At 38.2% G+C, this 17332-nt stretch overlaps 1 protein-coding gene across 1 annotated transcript; it reads right to left on the reverse strand.

Annotated features, from left to right (window-relative positions):
* Positions 1–1535: 1535 nt before the first annotated feature.
* Positions 1536–13251, reverse strand: snai3 (snail family zinc finger 3). The gene is made up of 3 exons (XM_067998045.1): positions 12842–13251; positions 10258–10890; positions 1536–8129 (listed from the first exon to the last, which is right to left on the reverse strand). The coding sequence occupies exons 1-3, from the start codon at positions 12915–12917 to the stop codon at positions 7948–7950; spliced, it is 891 nt and encodes a 296-aa protein (XP_067854146.1). The 5' UTR covers positions 12918–13251; the 3' UTR covers positions 1536–7947.
* Positions 13252–17332: the final 4081 nt, after the last annotated feature.

Here is a 17332-nt window from a genome sequence, read left to right on the forward strand (position 1 = left end):
GTCCACTAATTATTCTACAGTGTTCAGCTCTATTCTCCAATAATGAAGTAGCCCATGCCATTCTACAGCAAGACCTGAACAACATTCAGGCTGGAACTGACAAGTGTTAGGTAATATTTGTGCCACATAAGTGCCAGGCAATGACCATCTCCAACAAGAAAAGGTCCAATGATCTTCCCTTGACCTTCAATGGCACCACCATTGCCAAGTCCCCCACCATCAAAATTCTGAAGGTCACCATTGATCAGAAGCTGAACTGGACCAGCCAGATCAACAAAGTGGCTAGAAAAGCAAGGCAGAGGCTAGGTACTCTGTCACAAATGGCTCAGCTCCTGACCCTTCAGCGCCTCTCCACCATCTACAGGGGTCAAATCAGGAGCATGATAGAATATTCAATTGGATGGGTACAGCTGCAACAACATCTAAAAGCTCAACATTATCCAGAACAGTCTGTTTGATCAGTATCCCTGCCACTGGACTCGATACCCACCCCCTTCACACTGCTGCAGTATGATCGACCCACAGGATGTGTTGCAGTAATTCATCAAACTTCCTTCGATGGCAATTCCCAGCTCTGTGACTGCTACCACGAAGAAGGAGAGCAGCCAGAACACTCTACTTCTAAGTTCTCTTCCCAATCACACACCAACCTGACTTGGACATATATTGCCATTCCTATATCGTTGCTGGGTCAAAATTTTGGAATTCCCTACCTAACACCATTGTGGGAGCACAAGTACTACGGTGATGCAAGGAGAAGGCCCACCATCACCTTCTCAAAACAACTATGAAGGGATAACATATGCGGCCTTGTCAGCACCACCCACATCCCAAGAACGGCCAGGAATTTCTTGGAATGACGTAAAGGCAAGTTACACCATAAATCACACTAGTTCATGCACCGATCTCCCCGATGCAAACTTACACCATAATTTCCTGGTAATCTAATTTGCATATACCATACACAGCAGCGTTCCATGGACCTCAGAACTGACGTGACCAATGGTGTGCCCTGGGAACCTTGGGTGGAAGCACTATAAAAAGCTCGGAATAGATGTCGCCTGCCATTCCTCCTGCCTCTGCTTCTCCTCCATAATAATAATAATGAACAGAGGAATGCCATTGTAACTACTTTGCCCTTCTGAACGTGTTGAGAGGGTTGGGGGTCCTTGCTTAACTGAACACTATATTTTCCTCAGACTTTTGTGCTGGAAATGGTTTTATGACATAGTTACACCATTGTTATGGCACAAGTTTCCAGGAAATTCCTGGCCAACAAATAAAAAAAAATTGGAAGTTAGAGCGATGTTCAAAGATTTAACATTTGATTTTATAAAAGCTGCCTCTAAAAGTTGTTTTTTTTCCAGTCAATCAAATGGCAATCATGTAAACGTTGATATAGTTGCACCATATACACAATCAGGTTAATTTTGACGTGTAAAAACATATCAAAACTGGAAGGGGCTCTGTTGGGGGCCCTCAGAAGAGTAAACTGTCTGCAATTCACTATTAGGATAATCAATGACCATAACAAATTTGGGTTGTAAGAGGGAAGTTTACTGTTATTCATCTATATTTTAGTCTACTCTTAGTAGAAAAATGTTACAATGAGCAAATATATACAAAAAAGTGGAAATATTCCAGCAGTGTAAGATTGAATAGGATTCAGTAACTCTAGTCAAGGTAAAACCAAGGCAGTTTTTCGAAGGCTCTCTGGTAGATGTGTTCCCATGATCCAAATGTTGACTGTACAGTTCTGACATCAGCTACATCAATACAATAATTTCCACAGAAGTCATTGGGCTGTACCTTAGCCTTTTATCCATTCAAAACTGTACGAGATAAAATGTGGATTAGACATTGATTACATTCATTCATAAAATTGACTAAGTCTTTGTCCGTGAGATGTTACTTATACGTGTGAATATTTGTTTGAATGTGAGTTGGTACAAGTATGCTAAATTTGGTAGGTCGTGTAGCAGGATGTACAAGATTTCAAGAAACATGTACATTCATCAGAGGGCTATACATGAGATTTATAACTTTTTAAATATAAACATGAAAAAGTAAAAAGTAGAGGTGATGGATATTACAAAAATACAGTACTGGCTTGTTATTTGCACTTGTCTATCAATAGTTGTCAAGTCCTGTGATTACTTCTCTTTTTGGGCTCTTCTGCTATGCCCCTGGATCTTACAGTTACTCACTAATTGAATATTCAAAATTTTCAGAACAGGGCCTAGATTTGGAAGGCAGGATAATAAGAATGTACACAGATTTTTAGAGTGGATACATTATATGTACATTAATAAACAACCATGCTCCTGCTGCTCAGCCTTAAATTCTTTTTAAATCAAATTTCTATCATTCGTTGATATAATACTAGAGTTTCAACCAGCTGTGGCCTTTGCCCACTATATTTTATCTGTTATCTGTGTAAATGTCTTTCTTTTGCCTCAGTCCCATTGTATTTATTTTATTACCAGGTGATATTAAGTCGTTTGGTGATTGACGTCCATTCATTAGTAAAATGAATAACTGGACAAAGAAACTGTGCGATATGAAGATTTTAATCAGAGTGTAACATTGCTGGTCAGTGGACAATGTATTTGAATAAACTCCACAGTGCAACCCGAATTCTTATGTCACATTTTATGCTGCGGTATTATCTCATTGTTGTTGGATTAACTTTACTAATCTATTAGATTAAAATTTCTTGAAAATATATGATGCATTTCTTAAAACTGCATTTGCAGTGTCAATGAAGCCTAGCAAAACCCTATTAATGGAATATGCTCAGTGACCAAAGATTGAAGATATCCTTATCCACAAGGCTTTCACAATACCAGTGCTTGTTAATTTTCCTGTTGTCAGCAGAGATACAAACACTGGTGTCAATCAACCTCACTAAACAAGCTGTATTGAATTAAATTATGCTACAGATTTCACACAATTTTATTCTCAGCTTTTTAAAAATGTATTTGATTTTTTTTTAATATAGCAGTTTTAACTTTTCACTCATTCAAATTTCTGATCTCTTGTCCTACTGACCTCACTTACCTTGAAGTAATATTTTGGGTTCTCTACTGTTTAATACTTAAAATACCTCAATGAGGCTGCCTTTAACCTTCTACTCTTTAGATAGTAATGCTTAAGCATCTCTAATCATTTTTCATAGCTCATCCTGGTTACACAGGGTCATTCTTGGTGGTTTTCTCTGCATCCTGTCCAAAAGCTATACAGTAGAACCTGTCTATTATGGTCACCCACAATTAACTATATTACATATGTGGCTACTCCAAGCAGGTATCGTTAAAGTACTGCATACTGTACTGAAAAAGTCTGGGGAGAGGAAGACTGTTCAATAACTCTTCAAGACCTTGCTGCCAGACACTAAATGTATGTATTTAGCCATAAGTGGGAATATTAGAAAGACCTATGAATATTTCCACAGTTGTTACCACGGGCTGCAGCTCTTAGGCTCCACCCAAATATTTGGGTCCTGATTGTAATCCACAAGTGGAATATAGTGGAGAATAAACAAAATGGCTGAATGAAGTGGCAGAGTACATTGGTGGATCACAGAAGAAATTTTATATAGTATTAAATAGTAAGTACAGGGGTTGCAAAATGTGGCTACAACAGAAAGTGATCATGCTGTAGAGGTGACCGTAAGTACAGGTTGTTACACTACATCCCTTTGCAGTGTGGTGACCACAATTGTACACAGTATACCAAATGTAGTCTGACCAGTACATTACAAAATCTTTCTAGACTTAATATCCACTCTTCTGGCTATGCACACAAAATTCAATTTATTTTTTTAATTGATTCTCTACATTATCTCAACATTGAAAGTAACAAGTCAAATCTCAGGAACAATAAACCTCATTTTGAATTATATCAAGTGCACTTCTTAATAATTGAATGAAATTAGTGGCAGTAGGAATGATGAAACTCCATGCCTTGTTGAGATGCTGTATGAATATGTATGGTGTAAGTCCTAAAGGAAAATGTTAAATTTTTTAAAACTGTAGTGGACTTAGGCAATTAGTCATGAATAGATACTTTATACAAGAAATACCAGCCCATATCACAAGCAGCAGAAATCCTGCCTTCCAAATCAGGAATGTGTGTTTGAATCCCCAAATAGATGGATGGTATCTTGATCAGGCAGTTCATTAGGGGAACTTTGGAGGAAGGAAGCAAGGACAACTTCCTGACACAACACACTTTAAATCTTGCCAACTAATTATGATGAAGCAGGAGTAGCAGTGATTCAATGAAAAAAAATCCATAGCCCAAATTGTCTTGTGATTCCAGTTGGAGGATGAAACATTGTGGTTAGGGAGTATAATAAATGCTTTTAGCATTAATTGTAACAGTTTTGGAGTTTTTCATTAATAAAACTCAGTGCATCACTCTTCTCTCCCTCCCCAAAAACTGTCCCCACTGTATTATGATCAGCACTGTAGGCCACTGCGTGTTTGGGATCTCAAAGGCATATGAATATAAACTGTACTATTGCAGCAGGAGTTAGGTGAAGCTAAGCATACTGATGTGTACAGGGAGGCTGTTCAGTCTATTTTTTTCCTTCACTTTCCTTTTACATGCATTATATGAGCAAAGAAAAATTAATGTAAATCCCAATTGGAACACTTCATTAAAGCTGCAAAACAATCATAATTTATGGTACAGTAGTATGCTTCCCCCAGGGAGAAGTAATATTCTAACCCTGGTTTCCAATTAACAAACAGTATGTATCCTTTATAATGTTCATTTCTTAAAACACGGGACAGTTTGTAGAAAGAAGACAATGGCTCCATGGGTTTTTCTAGCATTTACATAGTTGAGCCATAACGTTGGAAAGGTCCCAGGTTCAACTTCCAGTCTGGACTGAGTTAGCTGATGGCACTGGGACAAAGGTATAGGCATTACAATTGGACATAGAAGCCCTGAAAATTGACCAATGCTGCCCAGTGACTGGTGCTAGAAGTTGACTGAGGATCTGGCTCAGCCATGATGCTCATCATTACCTATCATCAAAGGTCACACATGAATAACTGCCAATTGGGCAAGGTACCAGGCTCCTGTGGAACTGTACCCTACCAAGAAATAGATGGCTTCAGGAGGAGAGCAGAAATTTGGTGAGAAAAGTGTTTAAAAGGGGGGGTTGGGACAAAGGAAGAGAGAATGGTGTGGTGCCTGCTTCACCTCTGGAGAAACTATTTCCGTACCCTATTTGACCACTTAAGATACTAATTTTGTTTTAAAAAAACAATGTTGGTCATTTTCAGGGGTCTCGGCTGTGTCCCTGGGCCAACGTGTACCTTTGTGGAACTCAGTACGTCTCTTCTCAATGGGCTTACTGGCCTCCAACCTTATGATAGGTCCCAGTGAGGTCAGGGAAAGGAAATCCCAGCATAATGAGTCCCCACCTCTGGCCCTGTCCCTTTCACGTCATACAAGGCCAAGCGAAAACTCCCAATGTAAGCAAGGACCCAGCGTATCTGGCTCCCTGCCTACTTCTGAGCTGATCTACTGGAACAGCCATGTTAATTCAGCCCCTTTACATGCAGGTTCTCAAAAGTCAGCCAGTTAATCTTGGTAAACCCTTTGCTTGTGTTAAAATGTGGTCTTAAAGACTCCTTCAAGTTAACCAGGCATCTTATTAACTCACTATTTAGCTCAAATTTCCAGGTTGTTAGCATATATTAAAAATACATGGATTAAATTGAGAATTTTCACCAGGTGCATGTAAAATTCAAATTATCTGATGTATACAAAATGCAAGAAAAATAATCACAGCACCAATTACATTACATATACATTACTTTTTGTACAGTATTTGCAGTCATTTTTCTCCAATCGATGAAGCTCAATATATTTAGATTGTTGAAAATCTAAAATCAGTTTCTGAAACACAATAGGCTTGATATTTTTCACACATTGGAATAATCCCACTTCTGTTGTCTTAGAAATTGTGGTAGTTGTAGAATTAATTTAGAGTTGTTGGGCATAAATAAAAATAGGATCCTAATCTGGCTTCCAGCATAAACAGACTGCAAAGCTGTAATTGTTACTGCTGCATGAGCACAGAGTAGCCAAGTCTACAACTGGCCTTTTGATTCCAATTATAAAGTTGAGTTTCCTCTCCCTCTCTAAGGCCTGCTGTGTGGTACTGTCATATACAGGACTGAAAGCATTCCAGAAATCACTTTTTCTCTTTTAGAAAAAAAAGATATATTGACTTGTGGCAGTGTGTCTGGACAATGGAACCCTCTGCTTGGTTTTGTTGAAATTATTGTTAAAAAAAATCCTTGTATGTAGAGCTTCAAGTGACTAAAGGGCGAATTAAGCCATAGATCATAACCTCAAGTGCATTGCAGCATGAACAGTTTATGCTCACACAAAAACACTGTATATTAAATTACAATCAGTAGAAAATTGAGTGCAGAGGCAAAAGACAGTTACCATCAGCACCAGTACTGAAAGCAAGTTTGATACCCACTTCAGGCAAGTTAAAAAAAAAATTCTAATAATCTGCAAGATTCCACCAAAATTTCACCCTGAGTAAACTACTTGAGTAGAACTTCTCCAGTTTATCTTTAAGGGAGTAGTCGTTATTCAGTGGCATAACTATCTGAATTTGGACAGTAGAAGGATGAATCATTTGTCCTCCTTCAAGTTTAAATCGCAAGTCTTTAATACAAACTTCCTTCTTTGGAGCAGCCACGAAAGGAAGCCCCTACATTTGTGAGAGCAATACTCCCCTGCATGCGTCACACATTTCTTCTACAAACACAAAATGTTAGCATGCAGGTACAGCAAGCAATCAGGAAAGCAAATGGAATGTTGGCCTTTATTGCAAGGGGGTTGGAGTACAAAAGTAAGGAAGTCTTACTACAATTGTACAGGGCTTTGGTGAGACCTTAACTGGAGTACTGTGTACAGTTTTGGTCTCCTTATCCAAGGAAGGATATACTTGACTTAGAGGCGGTGCAGTGAAGGTTCACTAGATTAATTCCTGGGATGACAGGGTTGTCCTATGTGGCGAGGTTGAGTAGAATGGGCCTATACTCTCTGGAGTTTAGATGAGAGGTGATCTAATTGAAACATATGATTACGAGGGGGCTTGACAGGGTAGATGATGAGAGGTTATTTCCCATGGCTGGAGAGTCTAGAACTAGGGGGCATAGTCGCAGGATAAGGGGTCGGCCATTTAAGACTGAGACGAAGAGGAATTTCTTCACTTAGAGGGTTGTGAATCTTTGGAATTCTCTACCCCAGAGGGCTGTGGATGCTGAGTCGTTGAATATATTCAAGGCTGGGATAGACAGATTTCTGGACTCTAGGGGAATCAAGGGATATGGGGATCAGGCAGGTAAGTGGAGTTGAGGTCAAAGATCCGCCATGATCTGATTGAATGGCAGCGCAGGCTCGAGGGGCCACGTGGCCTACTCCTACTCCTATTTCTTATGTTCTTATGTTTAGTAGCATTCCAGTTCTACTGGATGATGTGCTCCTTTCAGGTACATGCAAAGATCTAGTCTGCCTTCTCAGTTTTGCAAAGCATTGAAGTCCCCTTCATTGAAGAGTGGGGATATTCACATTCCAGTTTTCACACAGCCTTTCAAAGAGCACGTATATGTTTTTAATATTGCTTTTCTATTTTTTTGGATGTTTCAGAGTTTAATTTCTAGCATGGTTGACAAGTCCTTTTGTTATAACTAACGTAGTCGAGATTGATACAACTTTACTAGTGCAAGATACCAATTGCAAGTCTCTACCAGCATGAAATTACTTTGAGACTTGATGTGCCAATAAGTAGTTCATACTCATTTTCACTCCTATAATGCTAAAATAAAAACCTCCACACAGTGGCCACACCTCCAGCTTGTTTCACAAAATGGAGAGTCCCTTTGATCAAAAATTACAGAGTATGTGTCAAGACATGGGGCAGCAGCCAGCCTCCTCATGTTTGGATAGAAGAGACATTCTGGAGAAGGTCTTTGAGCAGCTCTTGCACTGGTATCTCTTCACATCCGAGTGTGTCTGCAGATGTGCTCTGAGGTTTGAGCGATCTGCAAAAGCTCTGCTACAGTGAGGACAGGCAAAAGGTTTCTCCCCTGCAAAGAGTAAGAATACAAATACAACATCAGCTATGAAGATACCACAATCACTCACAGCAAACAGGATATATGATTTTTTTTTATTAAGACTTTATAGGACTGTAAGTCAACAAATGATAAATTATGAGGGGCTAATTTTCCAGTTCATCTATGATATAAGTAGTACTGATTTTCTCTCACCTTCATGTAACAGCCCCCAAATGGCAGAAAAGCAACTTGTACCCAGATCTTTGCTAATTCCACTTCACAACCAGCCACCAGGAATATGAGTGTGGCCTTTTGAATTTTCCTCCCTTAAAGTCATTAAAGCAGCATAGGGCAGGCAATTCAAAGTAATCTTTTATTTAGCATTTGTTTCTTAATTTTACAATGGCACTGACATTTGGCTTGAAAACAGATTATGCACTGTTATGAGAAAGTCACTAGAAGTCGTAATTTAGTATATATTTTGTAGTTTTTAATTTGCATCAGAAAAAGATGCAAACTACGTTCTTCCCCAACTTCAGAGTTAAAGTAAGAAGTTCACTGTGTGTGAACTGAGGAAAAAAACCTGCACCCCCATCCCATGATAAACTGTTAGTAAACTAATGCTCTGCATCACCAGTTTGACATAACAAATCATTAAACAAAATTATAGCAAGGACTACAATAAAACAATTCATAATGACAGTTTAACAGTTTGTTATATAGTTCACTCTTTAAAGTATTTGCTCTTATAAATGTATCTGCAAGCCATTTTGTTCATTTCATGCAGTGCATTTTGGGGTTCACATGTACAAGGGAAGAAACTTCCATTCAGTCCAAAAAAGTGTCAGTTCTTAATTGTAATCTTGAGAATTTATGATGACCAATCCAGACATCATTAAAGGTGGAGTACTCCCCACCTTTAGGGCATAGCCAACTGCTGATTGCAAATAAATTTGCGTATAATGCTCACCTACTGGACTGTCCTTTAAAACCTCACCTCATTAAAGTCTCTGATGCCCTGCTAGTAAACAGTGCTTTTAATATCACTTTTGTGCATGCTTTCTTAATTCATGCAAGTATGTGGGATGTCTGTTTGTGAATTAAGCAATAAAATAATTTACCAAGGTTATTTAAGGAACTGCCAGATACATAGAGAAGACCCTAAAATTGGATGTTTCTGAGCTTTCTCAGAGTATTTATTTAAATATAGAAAATAGCAACATAGTGATCTGGGTGGAGGCTAAAGCACTACCAGAGCAAAGCCTAGAGCACTGTCAATTTTCAACAGAATTGCTATTGCAGGAGTTGCTATACAACATATTACAAAATTAAAAAGGCCCTTGCTCTTTTCCATACTCAGTGATTCACAACTGCATCAGTAAAATCCATGAGTGGAATATGTTGACATTCTTGTGGAATGGTAAAAGAGAACATAATTGTGCTGTCTGTTGCTTCAAGTTTATTACTATAAAACTAGTTAAGTATTTTGCAACATTAATGTAAAGTGCATCTTTTTGGATTTCTGGTTTACTCACAATGCACAAGTTCTACCTCAAGAAATGGATTATTATGCATTTCTGTGTACGAGGGGCTGAGTTCTGTTTAACCATTAGGAAATGAAAAAAATGAACTGGTCAATTCTCCTTTCTCTTTAGGAAAGTGCTAAGCCTGCACTCTGCACGACACTTGTCTTTTGATAACATATCTGAGATTGAGAACTCAGTTCACGTTAATGCAAAATTTTTGTAGGATCAAGTTTTAAAAAAGATAATTAATATTCATGAGGGAACTTCTACTTTATATCTGATTAGGAAAAGTGTAGAAATGGTTTACGATCAGCACTTCTTTCTGTCCCCTTCCAATTCTCCCCACCCCACCCTAGTGTACAGTCCACCGGTGCTGGTAGCCCTCAGTTCCGTATCAAAGTGGCCATTCTTCGTATATGAGCCTACACAGTGAGTGTTGGCAGGCAATTCTACTATGGGAGTAGGGCGGGGAAAAAGAGAGACATCACATCTAAGCCCAATCGTGTTCTCATCCTCATTCACATACTGTACGTGCACTTTCCAGCAGTAGGTCACTGAATAGTGATCAGCAGTGGGGACCTGGTTGGGATTTCCTCTCGTTTCCCTAACCCCAGTGTTCTATTTTTACTTACCAGTATGTGTTCTGATGTGCCCCTGTAAGAGCCATGGCCTAGAGAAGGCTTTGCCACAGATTTTGCAGACGCAGGGCAGTGTGTGTGTCCTTATGTGCATCTTCAATGCACCCAGACTGACATATTCCTTATCACAATACTTGCAGTTGAAGTATTTTCTAGTCTGTGATTCACAGTGAAGCTGTCTATGTTTAGAGAGCCCAGATAAAGTGTTGTACGCCTTGTGACACTGAAAACACTCAAACTTCTCCAGGGTTTCTTCACCAGTGCTTTCAACCTCGAGGATTTTCTCCTCTGTGTTGCTGTCTCCTTTAGATGTGTCATTGTTTGTGGCTCTTCTCTTGGCTTTTTTGGAAAGGGACAGGTTAAGGTCATTCACTGTATCCCTTAGTGGGGTGTTGGTGCCTCTGACAGCCGCACATTCCTTAACACTGATTTCCAGGCTTGGTTGGCTGCTGAATGGTGTTTCTGTTCCAATCTCAGCGTCCAGGGGCGGGGGCAGACACACTCGGAGACTGATGGGAGCCTTGTCCCACAGTCTTGGTGGGTCACAAATGATGGGAGTGAGGACTTCAGGCTGTGACATCAGTGGAAATGTCAAACCCTCATATAAATAGGGTGAAATGGCTGTTGCTGAAAAGAAAGCAAAAATCTCAATCATGCAAGTTATTTTTAAACTGATAGGACCCTACTTGGTGAAGCTTGTAAAGATTCACTTCACTTCTATCAAAACTTATTTTTAATTCATTTAGGTTAACATAACTTTTTTTTAACTGAAATTACACATATTTACACTGTTTATAGTTCAGATTGTCCACAGCCACCTGTTGCATGGCATCTTGTTAGTTCAACAATCCACATTGTTAAATGTAAACACAGCATAAAGTATTTTACATTAGAGATGATCGGTCATTTTATAGCTATGCAAGAAATGAGTATTGAATATAAAAAGAAAATGCAACTTTGTAGAAAATATGTCATGCGTTTAATAGAAACTGACACCAGTTAAACATGGATCTTAAGATTACAGTGATCCCCAAGTCACAGCAACATCAGTTGCAACATCAATAGCAAATTGAAAGATGGAAACTTTTCCCACTATGATATCAGTTTGGTGACCACACAGGCCTCAAAACGGACTGTTACTGGACAAGAGTGGATACTGCACACAGTATAGATTTAATGCATTCTAGATATCCAGGAGGTGGGGTTACAGTGGTAAAACCCAAATTCACCAGCCAGCTGAGTCTTTGTTTCTTAGGAAGAATGGTAGAAAAAGAAAAAGAAATTGAGCAAGTATCATCCAGTCACTTGTACAGGGAAAAAATGTAGTACTTAGCTGGGAGGGCACACTCTGAAATGTTACGTAGCAGAAAGTGATCACGATGAGCAAGTGAGAAAATTTGGGGGTGGGGAACAGTGAATATAACCAAACAAAAAGTCGACTAATAATTATTTTCAACCCATTGAAAATTGAAAGACATTTTTTACTTTCAAAAGCTCAACAATTTTCTTTTAGAAAACATTTCAAAAATAATTATAAATGTAAATGTTAAAGTAAAAGTAATCTTTTAAAAGTAAAATTAGAGACTACGGAACCAAAGATGTTACTTAATTCAACATATTCCTGAAGTACGGTGAGGAAGTGCATGGTCATTAAAAGATTAAATCAAATGCTACTGTGATCCTGACGGGAAAAAATTGAAAGGAACGGAGCTATCGGCCACAAATTCAGGTTATTTTCCTACATGCTGTACCTAGTGGCATTAAATAATGCACATTGCATAGCTAATTCCCTTTTTATGTTATTCACACTTTTTTTCCCCACTCCAATTAAAAGTTACCCAAACATTTTCAAAAGAACAGCCCTATGCCTTCTTGTTATGAGAGGTAATCCTGGCCATTTAGCAAAATTCTACAGCAAATTATTCACTTAAAATAATTCACTGTAAGAGATCAATGTACCTCTCGGTGGTTTCCCACAAATAAAGTTAAAGGGGAAGTCTGGGGTGGAACATGAAACAAGCATTTAAAAATAAACGATATTGGGGATTTCTGAAGAAACTGTAGTTTATGTTGTGCTGAACTGATTTTTAATGGGGGGGGGGGGGGGAAGAAACAACAAAATACTTAGAACAGCCCAAACAAGCTCGCTGCCTATTTAAGACAATACAACTCCTGAACTGGAGGAGCGAGCATGTGAATAAGAATTAGAACCCTCGTGTGAGGCTATGCACCTGCTGGGTCGCTCTTTATTTTACAAGCCGCGCTTCTGCAAACTCTATTTGCTGAACTGTTCCACTTAACACAAATCTTTCTTCAGTTTTAACAGGGAAGAAAACGCACAAGCCCGTCATTCACATGGTCACGCCGTGCCGTTATACAAATATCAGCCAGTACAATTATTATTTTTTAAAAAAGAATCTTTGCAAAGTGAATTAAAACAGTACGTTTCAGCAGAAGCAAACAAGTAAGTCCAATTTATGATGCTCCAGGCTAAATTACAAATCAAAAAAGAACTTCAAAACCTTAATCTGAATAACTAAAAGTAACGGTTTTAAAAGTTTCAAAACTTTAGTATTACCATTCTGTATCTCCAGTTGGCTGTAGTTGGGTTTCTTGGTGCTGCAATGTTTCTTGATCAGGAAAGAACGGGGCATGACTGTTTTTTTCTTTCTCGCACTGAGAGCATTCAGTTTTAAGTCCTTTCAAATCTGAAATCCGTTAGCTGAGATCTCAAGATGGGAAAAAAGTGACATGGATGACCAGTGGAAGAACAAGTGGAATTGAAATCCCAAACCCAGCCTGTCCCTCACATTCCTAACTTGTGGAAAATATCTGAGCGTCAGGTGCAGGAAGGGGTGGGGGGCAGATCTCATTAACATAGACCTCCCGTCGAGCCAATTAGAGAAAGAGCGTATCCTGCGGGGAGGAGCTAGGCCGTGTCCATCATCCTTCCCAGCAGAACAGGTGCATCCCAGAATTGGAGACTGAGAGCCTGAACTCAGGACGTTTCCTTAAGTGAATGGAGCAGGGAAAGGATTTCACATTGCACAAGCATAAAAATGACTTACAAAACTTGATAGTTAGAAAACTACTCTCAGCCATTCTGTATTAATTTTGTATTAAAAAATTGCAGGTCAATTACCGGTACCAATTATATTTTCAATGCTATTGGAAAATATATTTAAACTTTCTGCTAGTCTCAATTTTTCTTTTAAGTGTGATGAATTCTCAACCCCAGAGGGCTGTGGATTCTGAGTCATTGAGCATATTCAAGGAGGAAATAGATTTTGGACTCTAGGAGGATCAAGGGATATGGGGATTGGGCGGGAAAGTGGAGTTGAGGTTGAAGATCAGCCATGATCTTGTTGAATGGTGGAGAAGGCTCAAGGGGCCATATGGCCTACTCCTGCTCATATTTCTTATGTTCTTATGTCATCATCTAGATATCTATTACTTTTAATGAAAATAGTTAAGCTAAGTAAAACTGAAATGTGGAATAAAGTATAAGATCCCTTTAAAAATGTAATTGTTTTACATTTACATTATGACATGGTACAATATTGTGGCAGAAACCTTGATCTGAATTTTCCACTTCAGTGTTCCTGATGCAATCATTATTGCTGGAAAATTACAGGCTGGGGGTGCGGAATTTCTGGATATGCACTGCGGCGTACACAGGGGTATTGAAGTGGAAAATCAGAACCCTCATTACAATTTGGGCTTCTCCCAACACTCTTTTTCTATTCACAACCAACAAGGCAGTTTCCATAGGCAGGCCCTTGCCTCGTAAACAAATTTATACACCTCATGTGAAGATTGACTGCATTAATATGCTACAGGATTAACAATTACCCTTTTCTTGAGTTACACACCACAAACACTTACAGGATGCTCACCTTACTTTCCTGGTTGCTTTGATAGTCGGAAAAACACAGCGGTGAAAAGACTTGAGCACATAACCTAGGCAGACACGTCAGCACAGTACTGAAGGAATGCTGCATTGTTGGAATTGTCATTTTTCAGACAAGATGTTAAATCAGGACCCTATCTGCTTGGTCTGGTGGACATAAAAGGTCCATGACACTTTCTTTTTGAAGAGCAGGAAGTTCCCCAGAGTCCTGGTCAATATTCATCCCTCAACTAATAACGCCAAAATGAATTAACTGGTCATTCATCATCTTGCTGTTCATGGGACCTTGCTGTGTGCAAGTTGGCTGCTGCATTTGCCCACAAAATAGTGAAGTGCTTAGAGATGCACTGAGGACATGAAAGGGGCTATTTAAATGCAAGTTCTTTCTTTTCCTTTTAGATGCAGCTACTGATCTGGATGATGAGAAAGATCATGCTGTGCCACTTCCAGTGATGAAATAAACAAAATCTGCTAGAATCCTGCGGTATTACTGTTTAATCAAAAGCAAAATACTGCGGATGCTGGAAATCTGAAATAAAAGCAGAAAATGCTGGAGAAGCTCAGCAAGTGAGGCAGCATCTGTGGAGAAAGAAAGAGTTAACCTTTCAGGTCGAAGACAAAACGTTAATATACTGTTTCTTTCTCCACAGATGCTACCTGATTTGCTGAGCTTCTCCAGCATTTTCTGTATTACTGTTTACCATAAATTGCAACATTCAGCTCTGTGTATACAGCTTGGTAATTGTGAGGGAATAATCCAATTGGATAATGTTACATTAGCTCTGTTCCCTCCCAAAAGTATTAGCTGGCACATTGTGCATTACATCACTGTTCATACACCTCCAAGTCCTACGTTTGACTCTAACCCTAATAGAATGGATAATACTATTGGTCTCATTCTCTTCCCCATCACAGAAGTTAAGGATCAATCAGGATCTTCTCTGTTACCATGTGCTAAAATCCAATTTTTGAATGACAAATATTCTAAGAGTTATAAAAAACTTTCAGGCCATTTCAATGAATAACATATAACCCAGTGGAGGTAATAAATAAGCTTGTATTTAGTTTACTTTGAACTGTCATTTTTTTCAATTATTAATTTCCATGTAATTCTTGCAGATTTGTGTAGGCTTGACAGGTATTATCACTTACTGAATAAAATAACCATTTTATTTTTGAAAACCATAAAACTCTAGAACTAGACCATTTAAAATAAATTACTTTAACAAGCACTTATGATTAAAATAAGTTGTAGGGAACCCCAGTTTTAAGATTTGGAGAATCCACTATTGCTTTCTATGATGTCATTGCAATTGGAAAAAAATTACTGAACAGTAATTTGAAAGAAACCAGGAGCCCCAGATAGAAAAATTATAAGTACATTCTGTCTGAAATTATTCAAATAGTTTTCCTTACCTTTGAACTGCACTTGAATATCCTTACCACAAAAATTACACCACTCCTGACTAATCTTGAATGGTCTCCGAATTACAAGACACAATTGCAATTCTGGAGACTTGCACTCACATCCACATTCAACAAAAGGGTTACAGTCTTAAAGACTTTAGATCCATATCTTTTGCTTAGGACCTGGAATTTGTGCTTTTAAATATATGACAATAGAGTATTGTATTTATTTTTCAAAGGTAAATTCAGATTTCAGGATTTTTTCCTCTAATTAATTGGTCATCCAAAGCTAATGACTAGAACACTCATCCCTGATATATATCACACCAGATTGAAGTGCATTCTGTTAGAGGATCATGATAATCACAAAGGTACTCCCATTATTTTTGTCTTAATTTGTCCTCTTACTGGAAGATATAATGCTCATTAACAAGTGACAATGAACTCAGAATATCTGAATTTCCCCATTAGTGAAATATTTGCATGAGTATGACATTTATTGTGGTCAAATGATCTTGGAACTAAGAAGAAATGTGAAAAAAATGACCTCTGGTTGCTGAACAAGCAAAATTTTATTTACAAAATGTCCAAATGTACACACTAACTTCACACAGCAACAAACAATTCCTAAAAAACTAGTTTGAAAATGTGCACTGTAGTACATTAAAAATATTAGAAAATTAGACAAGGCTTGTATTATAGCATCAGTTTTCTATAATAATTTTTTGCAGCTTGATGGAAGAGATGTGGAATCTATATCTCATGCCTCTGTGGTCACAAGTTTGTAACTGAACTGGAATGATAAGTGAGGAAATCACACCAAAACTAGCTCAGTGGCCTTGCCTCAGTGAAACGAGGCATCACGCAACTTGATTATCATCATTGGTTAGTTGACCTCGCAGCTATTCCTGATGACAATTTTATAACTATTTTTACATGCTTATGTATTGAAACTTGGTGTACGTTAGACACAAAGGTTTTATAAATTTAAAATAATGTATCAATAGAAGCCAATTTAAAATTAAATTTCAGTCCATTATTCTCTTATAATGAAATTCGAGAAATAGTTGCATAGGAATAAAATAGCAGGTGGTTATTGAGTAACAGGAGTGTTTAAAGGCAGCATAAAGAACAGTTTAAACTGCATTAGTGCACTTTACATTGCTTATCCTATCAGCACCAATTCAGGGTCCTTGGTCCAAGCTGTTTCTCTGAAAGGACAGTTTTTCTCTCATTAATCTAGGCCTATGTGATATTTGTTTCCTGAAACATTTCCATTGTTTAGTTTCTATAAAGCTTACAAATATTACCATAAAAATGGATCCACACGTACTGGTCAGCAAAATATTCAGGACTTTATTTGCTCTGCACCCACTTTCACAACTTAAGAAGGTCTCAGACCAGCTTGGTTTGTCTGGCTCCATTTACCCAATATTCAATTATATAAAAATGGTTTTCCCTGCTGTCCTAAAAATTAATCCAATTGAGTAATATTCTGCCTTGATTACCTGTTAAGAGTTTAGTTTTGCTTTGTTTGATTCTTCAAAAATAACCCAAGGTAAGAAGTCTCTTCATAAAGATGCCACACCTCAAATTAGTAGTGTGTATGGCAACAATACATAACATGGGAAATGGGGGAGGGGACAGAGGGAAAGAGAAGAGTCAGTAAGAATTTTATGGATTTATTTTATATGAGCTAATTTTTTATTTGGGGGGGGGGGAAGGGAAGAGTTGTTTGATCTAATGTAATTT

The sequence above is a fragment of the Heptranchias perlo genome, chromosome 16 (assembly GCF_035084215.1).
Source record: "Heptranchias perlo isolate sHepPer1 chromosome 16, sHepPer1.hap1, whole genome shotgun sequence".
NCBI classification, from domain to species: Eukaryota; Metazoa; Chordata; class Chondrichthyes; order Hexanchiformes; family Hexanchidae; genus Heptranchias; species Heptranchias perlo.

Excerpts from the sequence above, each read along its gene's own strand:
- snai3 (XM_067998045.1), bottom strand. The coding sequence starts at position 12,917 with ATGCCCCGTTCTTTCCTGATCAAGAAACATTGCAGCACCAAGAAACCC. Across the intron at positions 10,891-12,841 it reads CCAACTGGAGATACAGAATG|CAACAGCCATTTCACCCTAT; the intron begins GTAATACTAAAG and ends CTTTCTTTTCAG. Across the intron at positions 8,130-10,257 it reads GCACATCAGAACACATACTG|GGGAGAAACCTTTTGCCTGT; the intron begins GTAAGTAAAAAT and ends TACTCTTTGCAG.